This window comes from Vulpes vulpes, chromosome 16 (genome assembly GCF_048418805.1).
Source record: "Vulpes vulpes isolate BD-2025 chromosome 16, VulVul3, whole genome shotgun sequence".
In the NCBI taxonomy this organism is placed as follows: domain Eukaryota; kingdom Metazoa; phylum Chordata; class Mammalia; order Carnivora; family Canidae; genus Vulpes; species Vulpes vulpes.
The window spans coordinates 75,854,000-75,878,987 of NC_132795.1; the positions used below are offsets into that span (position 1 = coordinate 75,854,000).

At 55.4% G+C, this 24,988-nt stretch overlaps 2 protein-coding genes across 3 annotated transcripts in view; one reads left to right on the forward strand and one right to left on the reverse strand.

Annotated features, from left to right (window-relative positions):
• SIX3 (SIX homeobox 3) overlaps positions 1–23,911 on the forward strand; it is an 83,639-nt gene extending 59,728 nt beyond the window's left edge. The window contains exon 4 of the mRNA XM_072742119.1: positions 22,049–23,911. Coding sequence (XP_072598220.1) covers positions 22,049–22,081 — 33 coding nt within the window. The 3' untranslated portion in view covers positions 22,082–23,911. The remainder of the gene's footprint in view (positions 1–22,048) is intronic.
• Positions 5,376–12,986, reverse strand: SIX2 (SIX homeobox 2). Of its 2 annotated transcripts, none has more exons than XM_025992582.2 (2): positions 12,319–12,986; positions 5,376–10,131 (listed from the first exon to the last, which is right to left on the reverse strand). In XM_025992582.2, exons 1-2 carry the CDS (start codon positions 12,876–12,878, stop codon positions 9,801–9,803), a joined length of 891 nt encoding a protein of 296 aa, XP_025848367.1. In that variant the 5' UTR covers positions 12,879–12,986; the 3' UTR covers positions 5,376–9,800. The 2 variants fall into 2 exon arrangements, with proteins under 2 accessions (XP_025848367.1, XP_025848366.1); XM_025992581.2 differs by having other exon boundaries at positions 12,313–12,986.
• Positions 23,912–24,988: the final 1,077 nt, after the last annotated feature.

Here is a 24,988-nt window from a genome sequence, read left to right on the forward strand (position 1 = left end):
CCACATTCCCACAATGCACCTCGGTGTTAATGCATGGGGAAATAATTTTAAATGGCCCGTTATAAGTAAATTCCATTAACAGATTTCTAGAACTACATTATATTTTTGTGGGGAAGGAGGATGAAGATCACTGCTATTGATGTGAGTTTTCTTTCCTTTTTTTAAAAAAGATTTTTATTTATTTATTCATGACAGACACAGAGAGAGAGGCACAGACACAAGCAGAGGGAGAAGCAGGCTCCATGCAGGGAGGCCAACATGGGACTCGATCCCGGGTCTCCAGGATCACACCCCGGGTTGAAGGTGGCGCTAAACCGCTGGGCCACTGGGGCTGCCCTGGTGTAAGTTTTAACTTTAAAATGAATTAGCCACGAGCTTTTGATAACAAATTGCTTTCGTTTTCTAAAATAACTTTTTTGTTTATACTTTGCTGGGTTGCTTTTTTTTTGCTTGCTAATTGCTTTTATAGAAACACTGAACCTCTGTAAGGGACCTTGGAGAATACTATGTCCAACTCCCTATGAGTACAGATGTAACATCTCTCATTCTTCCTCAGCAATAGAAAAGCCAAATTTTAGTTGCACTGGCTGCTCTGAACAAAACCTACATTTCATATCTTTCCTGGCAGTGCAGTGTGATCATGTAACTAGGGTATGGCCATTGGGATGTTGTATAGCAGCTTTTAAAAATCTTTCTTAAGGGCACCTGGGTGACTTAGTTGGTTGTGTCTGCCTTCAGCTCATGTCATGATCCCGGGGTCCTTGGATCAAGCCCCACATCTGGCTCCCTGCTCAGCGGGGAGCCTGCTTCTTCCTCTCCCTCCAACTGCCAGTCCCCCAGCTTGTGTTCTCTCTTTGTCAAATAAGTAAATAAAATCTTTTTTTTTTAATCTATCTTAAGAGACAGTGGGCAGGGGTGTGTGGGTGGCTCAGTTGGTTAAGCACCTGCCTTCTGTTTAGGTCATGATCTCAGGATCCTGGGATCAAGCCTCGTGCCAGTTCCTTGCTCAGTGAGGAGTCTGCTTCTCTCTCCCCCCTGTCACTCCCCCCTTCCATTTATACATGCATGCTCTCTCTCATAAATAAAGAAATCTTTTAAAAAAGAGACAGTGGACCTATGTATCTTCTTCATTCCTTCCTTCGTACTGCTACCATCTTGGGCATGAAGTTGAGGTCACGTACAGTGAAGCAACAAAGTAGGAAGAGCTTGGCTTGCACCAATCCTCGACTGCCTACCTAGATGTTGATGTGTGAGAGAAATAATCTTCTATTATGTTTAACCACTCTTGTTTTTTCATCACTTCCAGCTGGCCCTCACCCTAACTAATATACTATGTAACAGATGAGGAAATTGAGCCCTACAGAAGTGAAATGAAGTGATCTGTAATGTAGGAGGGGTATCTCCACATGTATTCCTCATTAGAGAAAACCCAAGATAAGCAAGACAAAAAACAAAAACAAAATCCCAATGCATAATAGTGAAAACAGCAATAGTAATACAAACAGGTCCTCAGAAAAAGGAAAATTTACAGAACACAGATTTCTCTGGTCTAAAATCACTGGGGATTGACTAACTCCTCATAGAGACTTAATGAATCATTTTCCTTGGATTTCTTTGTGGTCACACAGGTAGCTCCATTTCTTGGTTTCTCTTGCATTTGGGTTGGTCATGTGACTAAGTCCGATCCAGTAGAGTGTGAGTGGAAGTGATGTGCACCACCCCAAAACAGCCCCCCACCCCATACTCCCCACACCTGCCCTCCAGGCTCCTTACTCCATCTGCAGCTGCATGCAAAGGACTCCAAGGTTCCAAGTGAGGGCGGTGCCACCTGATGAGGGAGTCTGGGTCTATGAAACACCTCATGGGAAGCCACCTGCTGGCCAGAAACACCCCTACTGGACTGTTACATAGGTGAAAAATAAGTTCATGTTTTGGCATGTATGAGTTATATCCATACACAATAGGGTCTCTTTTCCCACTCTTTGCTTCAGGTAAGTTTGGGTTGGAAGCTACCTATGTTGGGGAGATTTTGAGTGTGAGACAGACTTTTGTTGACACAGTTACCAGGTATGGTGGGATTTTCAGTCTTTTCTGGTCTCAAGTTTGGTGTCTCATCTCCGTTGCTTCTGAGTGTGCAAGTCTGCTGGTTTGTGCCTCCTTCAGCCCTCCTGATTCTTGGTCACTAGGGAAAGAGACACTGCCGGCTGCCCTTCCTAACCCCTGAGACAGTTTCTTGGCTCCAGCCATTCTGGATTTTCACCCTTTCTCTGAAGTCTTGTCTTCACTTCTAGTTGGCTCCTAACAAAATTTCTCATTTCTCGTATGCAATATTATTTGCCTTCAGGGTGACGGCTTAACAGAACTCCTTGAAAGGAAAATCAGTAAATGATAAAGTGAGTCTTGACTTCTTCAGTTACAGCTCTGAATTGACACTGGGGGTTAGTCTTTCCAAGTAAACCGAAGTCTTGGGTCTCTTCCCATTTTCTCCAGTTAAAAAGCCTACAGCAATTTTGGGTATGACCCCCAAAATTCTTACATTCTGAGAAAATTCTTGGCTCCCAATTCATTTGCAAGGAGCCTTAACCGACAGGTCCTAAGCCCAATGAGAAAGCACAGCTCTAGTTCTCAGCTCTGCCCACTTCCTAGGTCTTCTCTGATATGGAAGTGGCCTTTACAGAGAGACCTGTTTGAGGCATTCCGTGTAGTGATTGCAGGGATAGATTTTTCTGATTTTGAGGTACACTTGCTTTAAGTTTCTGTAGCAGCATCTAGAGCTTCATGATCTATTGTGCCATCTCCTAACCCCCGGGGGTCCTTCCCCTAACCCCTGGGGAGCAATCTTTGGGCAGGTTTGGTACCTGCTATTTCCCCCAAACTAAACAAGGCACTTCAACAATGGAGCGTAGAGGAAGGAGCCTCTAGTAACCCTGGAGCCTCAGGAGAGCCACACAGAACACCTTCCTTAGTCTCATGTCCTCATCTGTCACGAGACAGATGGAGATAAGACAAATGGAGATAAGAATTACTTTTCTGCTATCCTCTACAGGTGAGAATATTAAATGATAGGAAGTTTGTGAAACCAGCGCCACCCTGCAGATTGCCACATAATGCCAGGGCTACCTAGACTTGCAAACCCAATTTGCTTTCAGAAACCGTTCAGCTTCGCCTTTTCTAATTCCCTCCAACCCCCAACCTCCAAGCGTGCCCAGCGGAGGGCTGAGGCTCTTCCCTCAGGGGAGGCAGAGGGAGCCAGGCCTCACACTTCCGGGCTGGCCTCCTTTGCTGGGCCTGCCCCACCCGCCCCACCTCGGGCTTGGACCAGTGACCTCCCTCCTCAGTTTAGGTGCCTCTGGGTGGCTTTCCAGGGTCGCCAGTGGGTCTGCCTCACAACAACGGGCTATTTCATATCCCCAATCTTGAAAGTGATGGAATCACGCAGCTCAGGTGGAACGGGAGTGCTCGCACCGCCACCATCTCTGCGGACCCACCGAGAAGGGGGCCTGAGTCGGGGGAAGGGCGGGATGAGTGTGGTCAGTTCCCATCCTCCAGCCCTCTGGAGCCCCTGTCCCTTCTGAGCTCCTCCCGTCCCAGCGTAAATCCAGGTTAATAAAGTGACGCCTTAATACACACACTGCCCCCCAGATGCAGAGCCCTGTGGCCGCGCGGGACGGGGGGGGGTGCAGTGGGAAAGAGGAGGGCCTCCCACCCAAGACGCACGTCGCAGCCCTCGGGGTCCCCCAAACGGCTGGGCCGGGGTCAGAGGCTCAGGAGGCCGCAGAGGGAGGTAGCAGCGGGCCCATCCGAGGGTCCCAAGGTTCCCTGTTTCCTGGGGAGTAACCTGCACGGGTCCAAGCCCCTCCGTGGGGCGCGGTGCGCTCTGCCCACGTAGCAGCGGGCCAGCGGGAACCGGCGCGATCATCCCGAGTCTCGCTGCTCAAGGAGATGAACTCGCTCACGGTCTGGGGCCGGTCCCCGCCGTCGGCTCCCTTCCCCTCGGCCCGGCGAGGCCCGGATCCCCGCGGGAGGCTGCTGCGCCCGCCTCGGCCGCCAGCTACCCCGGGGGCCGCGCTGCGGCCGCGCGCAGAGCGGGCTCGGATGCGGCTCCGGCCGCCCTAAGGCGCGCCACGCTGGGCAAGCTCCCGAACGCCGGCTCCGACCGTCTACCCGCAGGAAGAGCTGCTTTGTGTGGCCGCTGCGAGAATCAGACAGACACCAGGTGCGCAAAGCGCGTCCAAGAAATGGCAGTTAGGACCTGTACGCTGGGGACCACCAAGTCACCGCGGAGCTGCGTCTCCGCCGCCCGGGGCAAGTGCGCCCGCGAGGAGCTTTCCAGCCTGGAGCGCGCCCGGCTGCGCGGAGCGATGGAGGGGCCTCGCTCGGCCGGTCCGCCCCGCCGCTGCTCCTGCCTTCCAGCCTCACCTGTCGCTCGCTGGACGGGGACTCAGGCGACCCAGGTGGGACTCCCAGGCCGCCGAAGCCCGGGGGTGGGCCTGTCGGGCCCGGGTGACCTGAACCCGCAGCGGATGGCCACTGGGGGTGGCACAGCGGCGGGTGGTCTTGTCGCCCGCGGCGTGTCCCGAAGGCCCGGGCTCCCAGGCCTCTGCCCCCGCCCGACCCCAGCTCAAAGGCCGGGAGGAACCGGGCTGCGCAGCCCCGCGGACCCCGGCCCAGAGCTCCGCGACTCGGAGCAGCGCCTCGAAAGCCGGCCGCGGGGGGCCTGGCACCCAGGGCGCTGGTGGGCCTGCGGGGTTTCTCCCCGTGGCCCTGAGAGTCGGCCGCGTGCACACTGCTCGGCGAGGCACTCCGGGTGGACTGGGCCGCTGGTAGTCGTGGACGTAGCCTTGGCAAGAGCCAGGCAATTCGGGTCCTAAAGAAGGACTCCCCGTACGTGGCCGCCCTGTGCCAGCCTGTTGGGTTTGTGGGTCCTCCAAGCAAGGGAGGCCCTGCGGCACTTAGGGGCGCCTGTCGGGTCTCGGGAGGGGGCTTTCTTTGCGCACATCCTGGGTGTTACTTAGGCATCCACCTGGCAGGGGAGCAGCCTTGCTGGGGAGATTGTGGGAAAACTGTTAAGTGCACCCCAGAGTAGGACACCTAATCTGTCTCTGCTCTGATTAATCCTCCAACCCAAAAGCCATTTCTGAGTTCCAGTCGCATGGACACCCACAGAGAAGAGACTCCTGCCAGGCACTCAAAGGGTGGCGGAGGCCTTGACCCTGACACCAGGACTCCAGATCTCTTGGGCTCAGACTTAACTCCACTGCCCAGCCCCTGGCAGCAGTGACACAGGGAATCTCCTTCCCTCCTGGCCCACCCTGCCTCGCATTGCTTCAGAAATCAGCAGGAACTTGCGCCCCCCCCCCCCCCCCTGTTGGGTTCTGGCAGAGTGATAGGAGAGGCTGGTCCTCCACTGGGCTCCCCTGGCAGCAGGAGTGCACAGGTGTAGTTTGACTTCGCTTGCTCACTGGAGAGCTCTGGGGCCACTGGCTCACCCACCCACCCGTGTACTCAAAATCGGCCAGCCTTCCAAGGCACGGCGTCAGCCCCATCTACAACACCAGCTTTTCACCCCACTGAGCCTACACACTATCTTAGGCCTTCTCACGTTTCCCAGTACATCCTCACGCACTGGGTCTCTACCGTTTCCAGATGCCCTAGACAGCTTTATGCCCCGGAGGTACGGATGCCCTCAGGCTGGACAGGACTGTTGGGATCGGCAACACGGAAAAAGGAGGGGCCTCAGTCACAAGCCCAAACCCTCCTCCAACCTTCTCCACCTGCCCCTCAACTAAAAACATTCACATGTCTCCAGGAACCCCAGCAGTATCCCCGTAAGAGTTGGGCACTAGTGGGGATGTGGAGGCCAAGTTCCCTGACTCCTGCACCCCCACTTGGCTGGTCCCTGTTTTCCCAGGCACCGAAATGGTGTTTCCTACAAGACTAGGGAAAATCCAGGACTAGGTGGTCCTGTTCCCTCCTCAGATCTCCCTGGCACTGTTCAACTTTTGCTTGTGCGGTGCGCCATCACTACCTGCTCCCCAGGTAGACCTGCCACTACCTTGAGATGCATTTTGGGAGTGGGAACAGCAGGATCTGTGCTAGGACCACGTCCCAGTGCCGGCTGCTGAGTTGGAGGTGAGGGGAGAAGACTGCCCCGGAGGCACAGCGAGCCCCCTGGCTCTCTTCTGTGCTCAGCTGCCCTTGACTTTTATGCTTTCAAGCAGGTGAGTTGGCCAGCTGCGCTGGAGGGCTGGATTCTATCATCTTCATTCATGTTCACCTTTGAGGGTTGCGTGGGTATGGAACCTGGCTGGAAGCAAATGAAAGGCGGATGAGGTCAGGAGAACAGAAAGGGAGGGAGATTCGCGTTTCCAGCGCTGTGTCCTCTATGGTTGCCAGAGCAAGACTCCTGGCTTCCGGCTGCTGCGGGAAAGGAGTGACAAGCCATTAGGAACCCTGTTTGGTGGACGCCTCTTGGGAGTGGTTGTATTCATCTGGCAGCATCTGTGCAAAAGCTGCGTCCAGTTGGCACGCTCTGGCAGGGGCCACAGCCTCTCCCTAGGTCTAGTGGAGTGTGGAATGGAGGACTGGCTTGTTATAGGTTTATGCAGTGGGTGAGTAGCTGCTCGGGTTTATTTTCAGAACTTCTGCATAGTTTCCCGTTTAAGTAAATATTTTCGGGGTAAGTCTTCCAAAGGGGAGGGGAAGAGGGAAGTTGCAACAAGTAGCTAGGCTGTGCCCGAATAAAGCTCCAGGACAGGCAACCGGCCCCCAACTGGCCAGTGAGAGCTCCCTGGCAAACTCGAGCCATCCCACTTGGGCCGCCTAAAAGAAGGTGCCACAGGTGGGATCCCTGACCCTCTGCTTCCTCGGGCTAGGACCATCTCTTTCTCTGGGAGACAGCCACTGAGACCTTCAAGGCAAGCTTGTGCTGCAAGGCCATGCTCCGGCCTCAGCAGATCCGTAGACCAGGACTGGCACCGGTGTGAGTGTGGGTTTGCACGCTACTGGGGAGAAGCGTGGTGTATATTTGTGTTTGTGCGTGTGAGTTCACATATGTGGGAGAGACGCATTTGGGGACATATCTCATATATATTGGTGCAGGAGAGTGTTTAGGTTTTGCCTGAAGACTTGAGCTTGTGTCTCTGAGAATGGGTTCAGAGTCAGTGGGTTTGCTTCTCTGTGTGTTCAAACATATGTGTAATAGTGTTTCCCTGTGTGGAGGGTGAGAGTGTGTTTTTTTGGTGCCTATGCACAGTGCCTGGCACACAAGAGCCTTTCAATCCTAGTGAATCGCATATGAATGTGTATGTTGGTGTCCTTGTGAAAGATTGTGCAGAGCCTGTTTCCCTGAGAGTGGGAGTGTGGAAAATAGGAGGCAGGTAGGGATGATGTGGGCTCCAGGGGTTACCCTGTTTCCTCCGTTCCCAGAAGTAAGCCCTGGGGTGGGGCTGGTGGCTCAGCTCGGCTGAATCAGGGTGGCTTCTCTGGTCGCTAGAGCCTCTTGGGACTCTCAGGCAATAGCTGGTTCTTCACTCCACTAATCAGTGAAGGTCAGGCAGCTGGGGCCCTATTAGCGTAGATCTGGGCCTGGGAGAGCCCAGGGAGACCTGCATTGTCCCCTAGAGCAGAGCCTCCAGGAGAGGTGGAGGGAGCTGCCTCCTCAGGGCTGGAGTTCCTCTTAGGGTGCTGTTTCGGGCCCATGTGGAGCAGTCTCAGCCTGCTGGCGATTCTGATTCTCTGGACCTTCAGGCCTGCACAGAGCAAAGGCGGTGGCATAGCCTCGCGCCAAGTGAGCCCGCCCAGCTGCCCGCCTCTGCGGGTCCGCGGCGGCCGGATTCTCGAATCAAATCTCGGCAGGAAAGGAATCCTCCGTACTTAGAAAGTACTCGCAAAAGGGTCTTTGGCGAATGCTGATTTCATCTGAGAGGAAAGTCTCCAAAGAGGTCCCAGCACTCTAGGATCTCACTGTCCTCATTCCCCCTTTCCTTAGGGTGGACATGGCAAGTCTGGTCCGAAGCGTCCTGGTCCCGTTGGAGGAACACATTCGGTACCCACAGCCCTGGTGATCTGAGATGCAATAGCCACAACTTCCTCCTGCAGGCTTCAGATCTGCCAGGATAGGCTTAGACGGGTCGCATAATGTGTGGGAGAGGTGGGACTGGGTCCCCCAGAAGGGAGAGGGCGCTGCAGGTTAATGTACTGCTACAGAGGAGCCTACTGTGCACTGAGCCGAGGCACAGCCAAGCCCTGGTGCCCCCTTGCTCCTATTTAGAACACATGCCTGAGGGCCTCCCCAGTCTCTTCCGACTTCCACTGTTCCCCCATCCTCTCATCACCATCCCCAAATGACAGATTTCTGAGCTTGGACACCTTTGCTCCATGCCCACACGCACCTCCACGACCGACCGGGCATTGCTGCGGCTGGCTCAGCGGCTGCCCTTGGGGCCACCGGTTTCTGGGGACTGCGGCCACCACTAAGGAAACCTCTATGGCCGGAGTTGTTCCCCAGCTTTGGCATCTCCAAACGCACGTCCCCTTCATTATTTGGCACACAGCTTCTCTTTTTCTTACTTCCATCCCCAAAGTGAAGAAAGAGGAGGGTGAGAGCCCTGCGCGTGGCTGATGAAGGAAGAAGAGTCCCCAAGAAGAGCAGACCACCCCCTTCCTGCTTTTGCAGGGAGCTTCCGGACAAGAAAAGGGACAGAAGGCTTTGGGGGAGGAGGTTTCAGCATTTTCAATCCCTTCACCTTAGGGCCCATATGAGTCTCAGATGGGGGAAGGCAGCTCCCAGTTTCTGGGGCTCACGGGATGTCGCCTCTCACAACGGTCCACCCGGGGTGTCGAGTCCCTGTAGGGAAATCAGACACTGCTGCACTCCCGGATCCCGGGCCTTGTGGTATATATCCATATATATATTTATGATTTCTAATTTTATTATAAAATAAAAGCAGAAATATTTCCCGAAGAACATTCACATGAGGGCGTGACAGGGAGACGGCAAGTCCGCGGCTGGGGAGGCACACTCTGCCGGGAGCACTGTCGCCACAATCCCGGGAGGAAGAGGAGAGAGCATGGCCTCACAGAGAGAAAGAGAGGCAAGCGCGCGCCGTGCGTGGTCCTTTCTCTTTCGCTTAAGTCGCTAGGCGCACAGCTGACACCTGCAGCCCCGCTGAACCCCGGGGAAGGCCTCTGGGGAAGGCCTGGTTCCTCTGCTCTGCCCCCTGCCACGTCCACCCCTGAAGGTGAGGCAGGAGGACGCAAATCGGTGTCCAGAGGCGAGGAGGAAGGCTGAGGGGGTACAGACCCGAGGGCCAGGAGCGCAAGGGGCTGCCAGAGGAGAGACGGAAAAACAGAGAAATAGAGAAAAGGAAAAGTGGGGAGGGGTGACAAGCCAGAAATACGAAGGGTCGGGAAACCGGGGAAAGCAAGAAGGAGGGAGACAGGATAAGAGAGATGGAAGGGAAGGGACTGGAAAAAAAGAGCAAGGGAGGCAAGGAGAGGGAAGGAACAGGAAGGAAGGGGTGAGAAGGTCGGGAGAGAGAGAGTGTGAGAACGGTGTATAATTTATTCCCTTCCCCGGTTCAAGGCCCGGTCCCAGGCCTCCGAGCGATCCCAGGAGCAACTTGTTGGAAGCCAATCCCGGACACAGACCAGACCAAGGCGCCGTCCACCCTGCCCGGGCCGGCGGTGCTGCTCGGCAGCGCGCGGGTCTCTCAGTACCTGGTGGGGCGCCCTCCCGACACCGCCTCTCGGTCCCCAGCGCCACGCCGCGAAGGCCAGCGCGCGAGGCAGGCGGGGCTCTAGGAGCCCAGGTCCACGAGGTTGGCCGACATGGGGTTGAGGATGGAGTCCTGCAGGCCGTGGTGGTGCTGCAGCGGGTCCGCGCCGCCTGCGCCCGGCACGGGCACGGGCACGGCGCTGGGGCCCGGGGGGTGGCCCAGGCTGTGCAGGGACGGCAGCCCGGGCGGCGGCGGCGGGCTGAGCAGCAGCGCGGGGCTGGACGACGAGTGGTCCGGCGTCCCCGACGGCGTCTTCTCGTCCTCCGAGCTGCCTAGCACCGACTTGCCGCTGCCGTTCAGCGACGCAGCCAGCGGGTTGTGGCTGTTGGAGTTGGAGTTTTCACTGTTCTCCCTGCAAGTGCAGGAGCAGAGCGGCCGGGTCAGCCGGGGAAACCGAGGCCGCCCCGCGCCGCCGCGTCCCCCGGAGCCGGACCCCGCCGCTCGCCTCGCCAGAGCCGCCCAGCGCTGCCTGCGGGGCTGTTTTCGGTTTCTACCATTTTCTCCGCCTGGCCTGGGGCTCTCCTTCTTTCTGCCAGTTCTCTTAATCGCTCAGTACAAGATTTCTCTCTCTTGCCCTTTTCTCTGTACCGTTTCTTGTTCTTAACCTCTTGAATAGCTTTCCAGTTCTGAGTACGTTCTGCTCCCCCCCCCCCCAATACCCCCTGCACTGAGTTTCTAACATTTCTTTCCCAGAGGAGAGCGGCTGGGGAGCAGGGCTCAGTGGAGTTGGGGAAGGGGGAGACAGAGAGGAAGGGAAGATGCCTGAGTTTTCAGATTCTTGGCTCCTGGAGCCACGGTTGCGGGGAGAAGTGGGGCCAGGGCAGTGACGGTCCCTAGATCCTAGGCTGCCGGCCTCATGTGAAATTAGGGATCTCACAGGTCTGCACTTCTCGTTGCTTTTTTTCCACTTAAGGGAAAACTTCTAATTGGGGTTCAGGTTCCTGGAGCTAAGATCCAAACTGGCAGGTCTTGGGAGGGTTCTCCTTGCTGGGCCGAAGGGCAAGGCCCTAAGGAGGTAGCACTCCCTTACCGTGGCGGCACGGTGCAAACCGCAGCTGGGAGTCTGGAAGCTGTGGGGGCTTGGAGGGCAGCCCTTGGGAGAAGAATGGAGGGGATGGCTAATCCCGGCCTAGAGTTTTCCAACATACAGAAACTGAGAGATTCGGCAGCCCTCACCTGGGGCCTGGCCTGAGAACCAAGTTCTTCAGGAGTCTGGATGCATGCCAGGCTGGGTAGAGGGGGACCCCAGCAGGGAGAACCCACCTCCTTCTCTGCCTTTGCCTGTCGGCCCCAACCAGATTTGGAGATTTGAAACCTTGGGTAGATTGTTTCTTCACTGGCTTCCCAAGACCTTTCCTTTCTGTTTTCCTGGAAGGGAACTTCCTACATGGCTGGCAGCTGTGACCTTACAACTGCAGATACCCCAACCTAATTGTCTGGGAGGCCAGGGTCGGCCTGAAGCTCCCCTTCCTCTTCCAGAGATCTGGTTCCACTGTTCAGCAATCCCACCCCACCCCCTCGACCCTAATCATTTACTCTGGGCTGCACATGCCCCATATCACCAACCCCAGGTGTCTTGTTTGGCTGTTACACTTAGGCTGGATTTCTTTCCCACCATCGGGTTTTCTCCCATTTCCCTCTTTATATTTGGGGTTCAGGGGGGCCACAGACTGGCAGCCACAAGGGCCTAATGGTTCTGTTAGGCTAGTTCAGGAAGTCCTGGTTTCCTTGAGGACAAGCAACTCCCAGCCCTTCTGTTGCTCTCAGTTCATCCCAGGCCTACCGATCCACTCCCTAAAGACGGTGGGGCCTTAGTTGAGGGGGCCTGGCAGGCCAGGGAAGGGCTGCTGGTCCAGAAGGCAGGAAAAGGGGCATGAGTTTCTTTTTTGCTCTCCTACAGCTGACACTTCCTCCCGGCCTTGCTCCTCTTGGTCCTTTCTATGCAAGATATAAGACTCTCCAAGATATAAGACTCTCCCTATCAACTTCCATATCCAGACAAGGAAGATTCTTGCCAAGGTCCCTCCACGTCCAGATCACACCAGGAAAGTATCAGTCTCAATCCTGACCCCAATCACACTTTGGCTGAGGGCTGTTTAAGGCGAACAGGAAGTGCCCGGGCAGTGCCCTGAATTCCCACAAGCAGCCCGAAATCTGCACCCCAGCTAGTCCTGACTGGAGACCCCTCTGTCGTGCCTAAGACTGTCACACCCTGCCTGCTGTGGCCCCTCTGCACAGGATCCAGCCACTGTCTTGCTTTTGCCCCAAATTTCGCGGCTTCTCCACTTTGTTCCCAAGCGACCGGGGAGTTAGTTGACAACTTCCCCGACCGCTTTGCCCGCTTTAGACAAATTTCTGACCTCCTGGTCTCCCACAAGACCTGAGCGCCGGCGGGGTCAGCCGAGGCTGCAGCTGGGGGCCGGGGCAGGGCCGGGGCACCCGGCGTAGGCCTCCCCGGGTCCGTGCACACGTCCTGCGACCCCTCCCTCCCTGGAGCCCCGGGGAGGGGAGCTGGCGCCGAAGTTTTACTTACTCGTACCTTTCTTTGGCCTCGGCTGCCCGGTCGCGCTGCCGCCGGTTCTTGAACCAGTTGCTGACCTGCGTGGTGGTGAGGCCCGTGGCCTCGGCCAGCTCGCGCTTCTCGCGCGGGGAGGGGTAGGGGTTGTGCGCGTACCACTCGCGCAGCACGCTGCGACTCTTCTCCTTGAAGCAGTAGCTGGTCTCCTCGCCGTCCCAGATGGAGCGCGGCAGCGGAAACTTGCGGCGCACGCGGTACTTGCCCACGGCGCCCAGGGGCCGGCCGCGCAGCTTCTCCGCCTCGATGTAGTGCGCCTTGAGCCACAGCTGCTGCAGCTTGGCGTGGTTGTGCGGCGAGAACTGGTGGCTCTCCAGGATCTTGTAGAGCTCGCGGAAGTTGCCGCGGTGGAAGGCCACCACCGCCTTGGCCTTGAGCACGCTCTCATTCTTGTGGAGGTGCTCGCAGGCGGGCAGCGACCACAGGAAGCGGCCCAGCCGCTCGATGTTGCCGCCCTGCTGCAGCACCTCGCACACGCACGCCACTTGCTCCTGCGTGAAGCCGAAGGTGGGCAGCATGGACATGGTGCCGGCTGCGCCCCCGCCCGCCCGCGCGCGCCCTCACCGCGCCGCGCCGTCCGGCATGGGCGCCTCCCCGCCGGGTCGTCCGGGCCGAGGGGCGGGCGGGGCGGCCCCCTGGCCCCGCGCTGTCTCCCGGCGAGCCCCGAGTCACGGCAGCCTGTGCCCGCGCCCGCGCCGGCCGCGCCGCCCGCGCTCCTCCGCGCCCCCGCCGCCTGCGCGCCTGGCCTGCGCCCTCGTCCAAGCCCGGGGGCCGCCCGGGGCGCCGCTCCGCATGCTCCGCGCCCGCCCGCCGCTCCCTCGCCCGCGTCTCGCTCGCTCTCCCTCCCGTCTAGCTCGCTCGCTGCTTTTTTAATAATATTATTCTAAGCGGGCATGAGGCGCGGCGGCCCGCGCCCTGATTGGTCTGGTTATCTGACCCGGGGCCTGCCCGCGCCAGACAATAGTCGGAGTCAAATTATTCGCCATGGAGACGCTGTCAGTCACTGGTAACCCGAGCCCCGGCGGGTCGGGCGGCTCCCCCCGGCCGGCTCCGCTGACAGATCGCCGGGCTCCGCGCACAGCGGAGGGCGGCCCGAGATGGGAGCGGGAGGCGCTCCCAGAACCCGGGAGGCGGAGAGGACCGGGCAGGGGCCGGCGGCGGCGGTGATTGACGGCGCGGACGCCCAAAGAGCAAGGGAGGGGATGGACGCGGAGTGGGGGTGTGGGGGGCGGAGTGGATCCGCGCGGAGAAGAAAAGGGGAGGATCGAAGTGGGGAGGGAAGAGGGGAGAGGAGAAGGCGGGGAACTGTTTAAGGGGGTGCTGGGAGGAAGAGGAGGGAGAGGGGTGGAGGGTACCCCGAGGGGTTAGAAACTTAGAGCAGCTTTCGCGTGGGTGCCCTACCCCCACTCCGGCTCTTCGGCGCCCCGCCGGGCGCGCAGTTTTGGGGATAAATTCTGCCCAGGAGACGGCCAGCAGGATGGGAGAGTTTGGACGTGCTTGGGCGCCTCTCAAAGATTTGGCTTTTCCTGCTGGCAGTGCCCCGCCCCCACCCCAGGAACTCGGGACCTGGGCGGTCTTCGAGGGAAAGGGGGAGGGAGTAGGAGAAAGAAGTGGAGAAGATTTGGCCGTGGCCGCAGGCGGACGCCTGAGAATCGGCTTCTTGGAGGATCCCGCCTTTCCTCTCTCCTAACCCGGCCGGCTGCCCCGAGGTCGGTACCGCCCCAGCTCGGCGCTGGGCGCTCTTCGCCGGGCGGGGACTCACACTTAACCCCACGGGTCCCGCGGCCCGGGAAGCACCAGGCGCTCCCGTGGGGCCTCTGCGGAACTCGACTCCTGTGTCCCACGGGGAGGCGAGAGCGGAGTCCAGGAAGCTCGTGGTGCTTCCCCCGTGGGTGGTCCTGGAGGACAGAGCGGGAGCAGGACGCAGCCCGCCCTCTGGCCCCTGAGCCCGGACCGGGCTCCGGGCACCTCCAGCCTGGGAACCAGCTCACTGAACTCCGGAATAAGGGGATCCTCGGTTTTTTTGTGTGTCCTTCTAAGGGAAGGAAACGTGGAAACACGTGGTGCTGGTTCTCTGGGAGGAGGGCATGGGGAGTCGGTGGAAGATCTGGGGGTAGAATCAGGGGCGGAGGGGGCGTGTTGCTGCTGTTTGTAAGGTTTTGAAAAGCCCGGGGCTTTGCTTCTTCTCGGACTGGTCCTTTCCACTTCCGTTTCCCTTCTTTGCTCTGAGCTGTTGGAGGCTGGAGTCAACCCTGCTCCCTGCTCCAGGACCCAAGCCAGCAACAGAGCCTGGGCTCTGCCCTCAGCTTAGAAGTGTGGAACCTGTGTCTAGGCCGCATTTATTTTTCTCCCCCACTCTTTTAAATGTTCTCTGGAGGTTGTGCTAGGAGCACTGGATGGGCATCCAGAACCTTGGGTTCAAGTTTTTGCTTTGCTTGATGTCTATGAGAAAAGCTTGTGTTTATTTCTCTAAGTGTTTATTTCCCTAGCAAGGTTTCCAAAAATCTCCCCCGGCTCTAGCATTCTAGAAGTCCTCTGGGGGAGTTGCAGGCATGAAAGAGTGGAACCCTGGGACTCATTATAAAACTTGATTTTGGAGGCCTCCTCCATGTGCATTGAGACCAGGGCTGTCAAATAGGTTCCATGCCAGTGCCAGGGACAGCTCCCTGTAGAAATCCAGGTGGCATCTGCAGAGTCTGTGTCTGTTGGCTGGGAGGAGCCCTGCGGCATCCAGACCACTCTATCCAAAGTCCTGTGTGCTGCTGCCCAGGGTTCACACCATAGTCTTACAGGACTCTGGGAGACATATGGGAAATGTTTATCTCTGGCTGCTCTAATGTGTAGAGTCCACCTTGCTGACTCCCCCCCCCCCCCCAAAATGGGCAACCTACTCTTTCCAAGATGTCATCTTCAGCCACATGGTTAATGACCACAGGCAGGTCCCAGTTCTCACCATGACCATCTTACATCTTGACAAGGTCAGGCTGGGCTCTGGGGGAGCACCATGGTCTGGTGTCAGTGAGTGGGACTGGGCAGTAGCTTCCTGGTATAAGACTGGGCCAGTTTATGATCTGCTCCACCTCACTTTCTCCTACTATTAGATGATGCTTATGTGATCTTTTGTGTCCCTGTTGGTTCTGAGCTGGGGTGGGTCTGAGAATCCCAACCTTGAAAAAGCATGTAACTTTTGCAACCTCAGCCACAGCTCCCACCATGAATATACCCCTCTCTGTGTTCTTGGAGCTTCAGGATTGAACTTCCCCCAGAATTGTGTCTTATCCTGCTCAGCTAAGGCACCTTTTCTGGAACTTCAGACTCGCTGTTCTTTCCAGCTTTGCCCTTTTTGGGGCCCTGGCTGCCAAGCCCGAGAGTCACCCCTGCCAAGATAACAGCCGTGGACCTGGATAATATCGTGTGTGCCATGTGAAAAATCATCACAGAGCAAGCCCAGAAAACCTGGAATGCCATTACCCAATGTATGGGTGTGTGTGCATATGCCACCAACTCTCTCCTCCCTCCCATATTTGTAGGAAACTGGCTCTAGCAGGTCTGGGCTAGACCCTCTTGCCAGCAGGGACAGCTGAGTGCCTGCCCAGGTTCCAGTGCTCAGAGCAGCTGCAGGAGAAGCCACGGTTCTAACCCACTTGTATCTACCCAATCCCGCGTACCCCTTCTTTCCCTAAGACATGCCGGGGAGGCCTGCGCTTGCCATTTCATCAAGTACAAATAGGAGAAGCTCCATGACTGGGAAGGAGAAAACTTTTGCAGATAGGTGGAAATTTGGGACTCACGGAACTGTCTCCTCTCACCTCCAAGGTGTGCTGGAAGTCCTCTGGGATCAGACTGTCTGGAAGGCAGCAGCACAGGTGGATGAGCGTGCTCCAGGGAGCTCACATTGACAGAGTATCTTTGCCCCGGACTCTTGGTCAGGGACAGTCTGGAGCTGCTGGGCAGGAAGCTCCCCAGAGAAAGGCCTGTGGGCCTCCACAGATGCCCCCCCCCAACACATTGCCCACTAGCAGAACCTTTGGGGAAGGGAGAAAGCAGCCCCCCAGCCCCTCAAGTGCTTCCCTGCCCTTGGGTTGAGAACATTTCAGAAAGAAGGGGGTGATCTAAGGAGGGGCTGCTTTGCGGGCTGTTTCCAAGGCCCTCAGCAGAGGAGGGGGCGGGAGGTGGGGGATTCCGTGGGCCAAAACAGAAGACCAGAAACTTCAACAACAACAACGACAACAACAACAAAAACCCTTTATTTTTTCCAGGCTTTGAAGGCTGCAGAAATGCCCTGGGCCGCCCAGGGCCCTGGTGCGGTCCCCCCGGTGCGGACCCCCTAGGCCCTCCGCGCAGCTCGCAGCTCGCAGCGGGCTGGGTTCTGGGTTCTGGGGCGCCGCCGTCGGGGGCGCGGGCGGTGGCGGCAGCGGGCGCGGCGGTCTCCGAGCGGTGTCTCCGCAGGCCCCTCGCTGCCCCGGCCTCCCGCTCCCGCTCCCGCTCCCGCTCCCGCTCCCGCCTGGGCGGCGCGTTTCGCTGCAAGCGGACCAGCGGCGCGGGGCGGGCGCGCGCTGAGGCTCGAGGGCTTCCTGCCGCCCGGCCCCGAGTCCCCGCGGGCCAGGGGGCTCTCTGCGGATCCCTGCACCCCACAGTCTTCTGTGTTGCCCCGCGTTTGGGCGCTGTCGAGGCGCAGGCATTCCGCTCGCCTGATCTCCGCTTCTGGACGGGTCCCCGCCGCACCCCAAGCGCGGGCAAGCGGCGGGCCCTGGGCTGGGGCGGCGGCCTCCGAGGCGGGGCGCGGGGGCGGCGCCGGGGCCGCACGTGCCTGGCCGGGTCGCGCGCCCCCAGGGCCGGGAGTAGCAGGGCCCCCCTCTCCGGGCCTTTAGCTCCCGACCCACGGGGCGGCCCAGAAGGCCCTCCGGGGACAACGGTTTGGTGGCCGCGGGCTCACGGGGGCTCTTGTTCAAACGAAAAGATCTAGAACTAGAGCTCCGGGCCCGTTTGGAGGCCGGCAGACCGGCGAGCGGCCCGAGGGCGCGCGGGGACCCGGGCCCGGGCGCCGCCCGCCCTCGACGACGCTCGGCCTGGCTCCGGCCGTGTGTCCCCGCCCGCGGTCACGACGGGGCGCGGGGCGCGGGGCGCGGGGCTGCGGTCCCCCCGGAGCCGCAGGGGCTCGGGGCGCCTTCGCGGGGTGGGGGGCGTTGGGGCTCGGACGCGGCCGGCGGGGCATCGCGGCCAGCGGCCCGGCTCTCGGCTCTGGGCCCGGGAGGCCGCCCAGGTCCGCCGCCAGGCTCTTGTTTTTGTTTTTCGTTTTGCTTTTCTTCCTTCCGCGTGGGCCGCAGAGGGCCTTTGCGTCCCTAAGCCCGCCTGCGGCCGGGTGTGCCCGCGGGAGCCCCCAAGCGGCGGGTGGTTGGGTGGGCGCGCAGTGCCCCCGGCCTCCAGCGGAGCGGGGAGAGGGCGCCGCGAGGCCCCGGCGGTTCCGCGGGACCCCCCGGCCCCAGCCCCGGCCCCGGCCCCGGCCCGGCTGGCGGAGAGGCCGCTCGGAGCGGGGCGCGTCCGAGGCGCGTTCCCTCCGAGGCGCGCGGGGTGGCCCGGGTCCGATCGCAGGGTCCTGGGGGAACAGACACCGGCCCTTCACCCTCGCATCTCCACCACCGCCTCCCCCCTCCCCGAGGATCTGGGTCTGCCTTGCACACAGTGGGTGCCCAGGAAATGTTTGAGGGGATGCCAGAGTGGCCAGCGGGATTTGACTGGCAGGAGCAACTGCAAAGGAAGCTTCCTCTCCTTTTCTCCCGTTCTTCCCTCCCAGCTCTCCTCTTCTTTGCAGGGGGAAGTCTCGGAGAGTTGGGGCGGCTTCCTCCGACCAGAAGCACCGGGCGCTGGAGTCTCCGAGGGGCCCTGTAGAAACTGCAGACTGAACGCGCTGCGCTTAGAAATTCTTTCTAGCTGCCTGTAGCGTTCCCGGGTTCCCATGGGTTGCAGGAAGGAACGTTTTCTAAGTAGAGCTAGTCTAATTTTTCTGGGGCTGCTGTCTTTAGTTGCATTTCCTTAGTTACTTTACAAAAATCCTCTGTAGGCAACGTGTAGATCAGGTTTCCTATAAGAAGTGACTTTTTTTTTTCTTCTTCTTCTTCTTCTTCTTTCCGTTACCTGTGAGAAATTCTATCCGGGAGTAGGGATTCCTAGCTTGGCACTTCTCTCTCCTGCAGTATCTATTTTTATTAGCATTAATTACAATGCATCAGTCCCACTCATCAGTGATACCCCCTCCTCCTGGCTGGTGACTGTTCTTGGCTCTCCCGATTTGGGTAGCAGCTGGGCAAGAGGGCATTCTCACCCAGCCTTTGAAAGCAGCCATGCAAGGGGTTTCGACCAAATTTTGCATTTTTTCAAGGGAAGCTGGAAAAAGCCAGATTGTTCTTAACTTGGTAATCCAATACTTTATTTTGTTGTCTCTGTGAATTAAGGCTAAGATCCAGGGGCTGTTTCTTATAGAAGAATGTCTGCTAATTAATTTATGCACAGTGCTGTGAAAACGCTCTATAATAAAGCAGGTAGAAACAAGATACAGCCCTGCTGGGGAGGGCACATAGCTTAGGAAAACCTGTGCAGGAGGCTGCTGCCGAGGTACCAGGTCAATGTCAGCCTCAAATAGATGTCCTCTGGTAGCACTGTGGCATGGGGTTTGTGATGACAGGTGTGGTTGGCTCTCTGGCAGTTACCATCTTCGTTCTGGTAGAGTTGCACTGTTAGTAAATGCTCAATTTGGGGACCCTAGTGTGGGTTGAGCAGAGGGTATGGACTTTGTCATCAGGCAGGCCTGGGTCCTTGGTTCAGACCTACCACTTCAGTAACTGACTCAGTCTTGGAGCCTATTTTGCTCATTTGGAAAATGAGAATAATGACCCAGTGCTTGGTGCACCATAAGCATTCAACAATTTCTTGTTGAATTGAATACAGTTGCATTTGGGACTAGGGATGAAGTGTTTGCAACATCTGGTTCACAATAGGTGCTCAATAATTAAGGCTATTGTTATCGGGATGTGATGGGGTAGTGTATTTGCATAATTGCATACAGTTAATGTTATTTCAGAAAGCACCGGACTTAAGTGTCAAAAGGCAGATTTAATTTCCATGACAGATAGTATCAGGCCTTTATCTTATGGCCAGACCTGGGCTAGGCACTCTGGGAAATGCTCAGATATGTGGCTAGAGGTTCTGGAGCTGTTGGTGATGCCTGAACTTGCACACAAGAGACTACCTTGGTCTCTCTAGCTCACAGTCCACAGCAGCCTTGGATGAGTGTGGGGTTTGGAGTCAGGCTATCTGACTAAACCCTGCCTCTGCCGCTTAGTAACAGTGTGACCAACGGTAAATCACTTAATCTTATGGAGTCAGTTTGCCAGTCTAGGGAGAGTAAAAAGTTGGCGTAACAAACACCTTGCTCCCAGGCTTTGGGGAAAAGGAAATGAACTAATGTGTGTGAAAAGCCTGGGTCCCCGTTTGGAGATGAATAGGAGAGCTTCAGCTGCCATAATGTTTTACATTAGCTTATGGTGTTTTCAGGATTTTGGTCTCATTAAGACAATTCTCAGAAATCAAAAGACAGCTGCATACAAGTGTGACATAGCATGTTCCTAGGGGGTTGAGACCAAGGCTGCTTCTTCTGTTGTGTTTGCTCTCACAAAGCAGAACTCATGCTGAAAGCTCCATGGGCATGTGTGGATTGTGTGTTGTGACCTGGAGTAAGCCCCCACCCCCAACTCCTTCCTCATTAGTCCCCTGTACCCTGAGATAGAGTCTGTTATGGGTTAAAATTAAAAATAGCTTCCACTAATAGAGGATCTTCTATGCACAAAGCAGTACCAGAAATTTATAGTGGGTACCGTAATCCTATAAAATGGGGATTATCAGCATTTACAGAGGAGGAGACAGGCTCAGAGGCCAAGCAACTTTACCAAGACCATACAGCTGGTAAAGAGCCTATGAAGTTGCAGGCCTTGATGCCAAAACCCATACTATAAAACATGGGGCTTACTGCCCTTAGTTCCTCTATGATAGCAAAATAATAGGGTAATAATAAGAAGAAGCATTTGCTGAATGCATATTATGTGCCAGGCACTGTGGTATTTCACATAATCTCAAAGCATGTCCATGAATGGGTATAACTCTATAGCTCCATTTTATAGGTGGTCACACTGAGGCTCAGAGAAATTAAGTACAAGTCCAGCAGCTATGGAAAACTTGAGTTCTTTCATCTGGGTCATTTGGCTGTGATCCACTTCACTGGGGCAGCCTTTCACCACAATCTCACCTGGGGGCTGAAATCCAGGCTCTGGGGTCTGTGGCCTTTGGTCTTTGTTAGCTTCTGCTGGGCGGAAGCCCACTGTGACCAGGGCAAGCTGTACAGCAGCAGCCTCAGTCCCAAGCCAGTGAAGTCTGGACGTACTCATGGTCCCATTATACCTGGGGTGATCTTGTGGGACTCAGAGAATAAGGTATCTGAATCAAGGTATTTTGAGGTACAAACCACAGAAATCTACTCAGACTCACAGGAGAAGCCAAAGAACAAGTTTATTATAAGGATTTGGGGTAGGACATGGATTCAAGGGCAGGGAATACCATTGTCCATAACAAGGGGTGGAACCAGAAACTGGGCAATAGTTAGAAATCAAGGCTTTTCCTCCCTCCTGGTGGCAGAGTGGTCTCTCCTCTGCTCCTCTCTGAGCATCCTTGTTTTCTCTCTCAGGAGCAGTCTTCCCTGGTGCTGCTCCTTTAATACTTCTCTAGTTTTCCAAGGAGCCCCTGGCTCAGCCACTCCGGAGGCACTCCTCAATACATCTGCTCCTGTTTGGAATTCAGGGGAGAGAGAGAAGGAGGAGGAGGGGAGAGAGAGGAAGAGGGAGAAAGAGAGATGGAGGGAAGGAGGGGAAGGAAAAGAGGGAGAGGGAGGGGGAGAGGAAGAGGGGGTGGGGGGAGGGAGAGAGAGAAGTGGTGGAGAGGGAGAGAGAGATGGGAGGGAGAGAGGGAAAAAGTGGGGAGAGAGTGGGAATCTTAGAGTGCAATCCGTGATGGTGGGTGGGTGGGAAGGACTCTATGGCCCGCCGCCCAGTCTGCAGGGACCGTGAGCCCAGACTCGCAGACATGAGGTGATGGGTGGGCTGCTGTTCTAGTCTGCTATGGAATATAGAATTCTAGTGCCCAGTACATAAGAAGTGTTAAACAAATATTTGTTCCTTTGCTTCCCTTTTTTCTCGACTCCCCGGTGTGCTGCTTTTTCCAGTCCTTCTATCAAGAATCATCCAGAGCCACTGATTTAGAGCACAGATATGATTGTGCCACTCCGTTTAAATTCCTCTAATGGCACCTATTAACCTCAGGATGAAATTTCGACTCCTTAGCATGGTTTCTGAGGCCCTTTGTCATCAGACTTTGTGTGTGTATTCAGCTCACCTCACCACACTGCCCACTTCTTACTCAAGGCTTCAGCCATCCCGAGTGGTTTCCATGGACTCTTCCACTCCTGTGGTGCATATCCATCACCACCCACTTATTCGTTTATGGGAGAAGCCTAAGTCGCTGCCTCATTGACCCTGGGCTTGGCCACATGACAAGCTTGACTAATGAAATGTGAGTGGATGAACAGAAGCTTTTAGAGACACTGCAAATTGCCACCGAGACTCTTTCTTCTTTTGCCCTCATCTCCCAGACAGGTGCTGCTCCAGCTTGTGTTACAGGATGAAAAAGAAGATGGAGTGGAGCCCCAGCTTCAGGCAGAGTCACAGGTGGCCTGCAGCCTACATTCAATATGAGTGAGAAATAATGTGCATGGTTGTGAACCGCTGAGGTTTGGGGGTTGTTTGTCACCGCAGCAGAGTTAAGGGATATGTTTCCCTCCCTCAAATCTCTGGATGTGCTATTCCCTCTCCCTGGAAACCTCTCCCTCATTCCCAAACCCCTTCTTTTTCAGGACTCAGATTAGATGTTACTTTCTTTGGAAAACTGTCCTGATGCTCTTCCTCCCCCAGGTTGGGTCTGTGGCCCTGTGCCAGTCCCCATGTCACCTTCCTATTCTCATCTCCCCTATTACACCGTTTTATGGTTACGATAACCTCTTGATTTTTGTACCCGGCTTTGCCATCAGTCTATGAGCTTCTGGAAGGCAGGGACTGCATCCTCTGGTTCAGCTAGCACATGGTAAGTTCTTAAAAAGGATTTGTTGACAAGGGATGAAGTTAGTAGTCTCCCTTGGTGTGGCAGTTTTGATTTTCTAAAGATCCATCCCATATACTCTTCTTTTAATATGTCTTCAATATTCTCCTTGTAGAGGTGTGTGTGTGTGTGTGTGTGTGTGTGTGTGTGTGTGTGTGAAGGAGATGGTAGTCGATGTTTCTTCCCCTTAAATCTGGGCAGGCCTGTTATACTGGCAGAGGTGACACAGTATGACTTCTGAGGCAGGTCGGGAAAGGCAATACAGCTTTCGTCTAGTTCTCTTGGGACACTAGCTCTTGGAACCAGTCACCAAGCTGTAAGGAAGCACTGTTGAAAGGCCCTTGTGGAAAAGAACTGAGCTCTCCCCACCCCTGCCCTGCCCCAGATCTGGCTAAGCTCCAAGCAGCAACCGACGCTCCTTTGCCAGCATGTCAGTGCACCATCTTGAAAGCGGACCTTCCAGCTCTAGTCAAATTGCCCCAGCTGATACACAAAGAGCAGAGATGAGCCATCCCTGCCAAGCCCTGTCCCCGTTGCAGATTCTTGAGTAAAATAAATGATTGCTGTTGTTTAAGCCACTGAGTTTTGGAGTGATTGCTACACAGCAACTGATACTGAGGACACTTGGCTTTCCTCTTAGCAATCTGATTTTCTCTTGGATCTCATTTCCTTCCAAACCCCAGCCTCTCCACCTTGGCCCTTAATACTAGCCCTCTCACCTTAGGGGGGGGGGCACTGTGCCTCTGGCTGGGGTAACTCTGATAGATCATGGCCTCTGGAACTCTGAGCTGCCCTCTATGTGGCCTGGGATAGTACTTTCCCCAATTCCTGCCCTCCTAGAGTAGAGCTCCTGGGCATACATGCTAGTGGGGAATCCATCCTAAGTGCCCCAGTCCCCAATTGGACACCAGATATCACCTACATGCTGTCCATCTTGGGTCAGGACCCAGCTGGGGGCAGTTCCCCACCCTTAAGGGAACTCCATTCTTTTCCCTGGTCCATGCAACTGTGGCTCAAGCCTTCCTTGGTGCTGCCTCAATTAGGACAATATTTCACATTCTTTTTCTGCAGATGGATTCATATTAACAGCTGGCACATGAGGTTAGTGTGAAGACTAAATGTAACTCTACCCATGAACCATTTGGTAAACTTTCAATATTGTTATAAGTTTGTTCAGCCAGAATTAATGTTGCCTAAGAAGACCTTGCAAAATAGACATAAGAGCTACAGCTACAAACAAATCTGAGTCACTGTCTCCTCCACTTCCGCCATAATTTTTCCCTTTAAATGTCTCGTCTATTGTGTACTTCACCTTATCCCAGCAGATGGGTGAAAATAAATGCTGGATTCCCCCATTAAAGCTGGCATGATCTGGTTTTTTGAAAGTGCTTTTCAGAACTTCTTACCACACGTGTTTTAGACTCCATAGGCTGAATTTGCTCCACATTTAATCCATGTTGACCAAAGCCAATGTCCAGACTCAGGGAGTGTTTGAAAACTCAGAGGTCATGAGTGTTGCCCATCACACACACACACACACACACACACACACACACACGCACAACCAAGGACATATGTGCATATCCATGAAGATCTGTAAGGACAATCACATACTGTTGAGTACATATTCCCAGCCATACCGGGCACGGTCCTCTAACATTGACCCTAGAAGTTCAGGTCCTTCTCTGAATGGGTCTGTGATGGGCTATGAATCCAACTTATTGTCACCATCCATGGCTATGAGACTCAAACCTCCTCTTCCCCCATGTTTTCAGCATCTGATTAATACCTATACAGGCCTAAGAGAGTTCTTGATTCTCAGTAGGTTATATGACCAGAAAACATATTACTCCTCAAAGGACATGCCCTGTAACTTTCTACATAGGACATACAATAAAATATATAATTTTAAGCAATAAATTAATAGTAAAGAGTAAACAAAAATAATCTAATGTAGATGCAAGGTGAGGTATGAGTGGGCAAAGGTTCCTTGTGTTAAACTAAGGCTCTCACAAGATGGGGAAGCCTGGAGCCATGCCAGGAGGAGGGCAGACCTGAGAGAAGGCTCCATGAGGAGACCAACCCAATGAAGAACAGAACAGATTCAGACCATGAAATTCATGAACGTTTCATTAAATGAGATTTCCTCATGGGGAGGGCTTAAATTAAGCCTATAAGATTATTAAGTGATACAGTTTGTAGCCTCAGCAAGACTTTAATTGTGGGTCTTGTTTAAAGGGTATATGGAGCCGCACACACACACACACACACACATACACACAAACCAATGTATGTGTGTGTATGTATATGCAAATACCTGTCACTACACACATACATGTGGATACACACAAGCACATATGTTATTCATAGGAAATGAGGAATACACACATTCATCCTCACATGAGGATATAATTCCTGAAATCATGGGGACTATTTC

What these genes read in the sequence shown, in the direction of transcription:
- SIX2 (XM_025992581.2), bottom strand. Translation starts at nt 12,878, where the DNA reads ATGTCCATGCTGCCCACCTTCGGCTTCACGCAGGAGCAAGTGGCGTGC. An exon ending in GAGGCCAAAGAAAGGTACGA is followed by an intron (nt 10,132 to 12,312) that starts GTAAGTAAAACT and finishes CTGCACTTGCAG; the next exon opens with GGAGAACAGTGAAAACTCCA.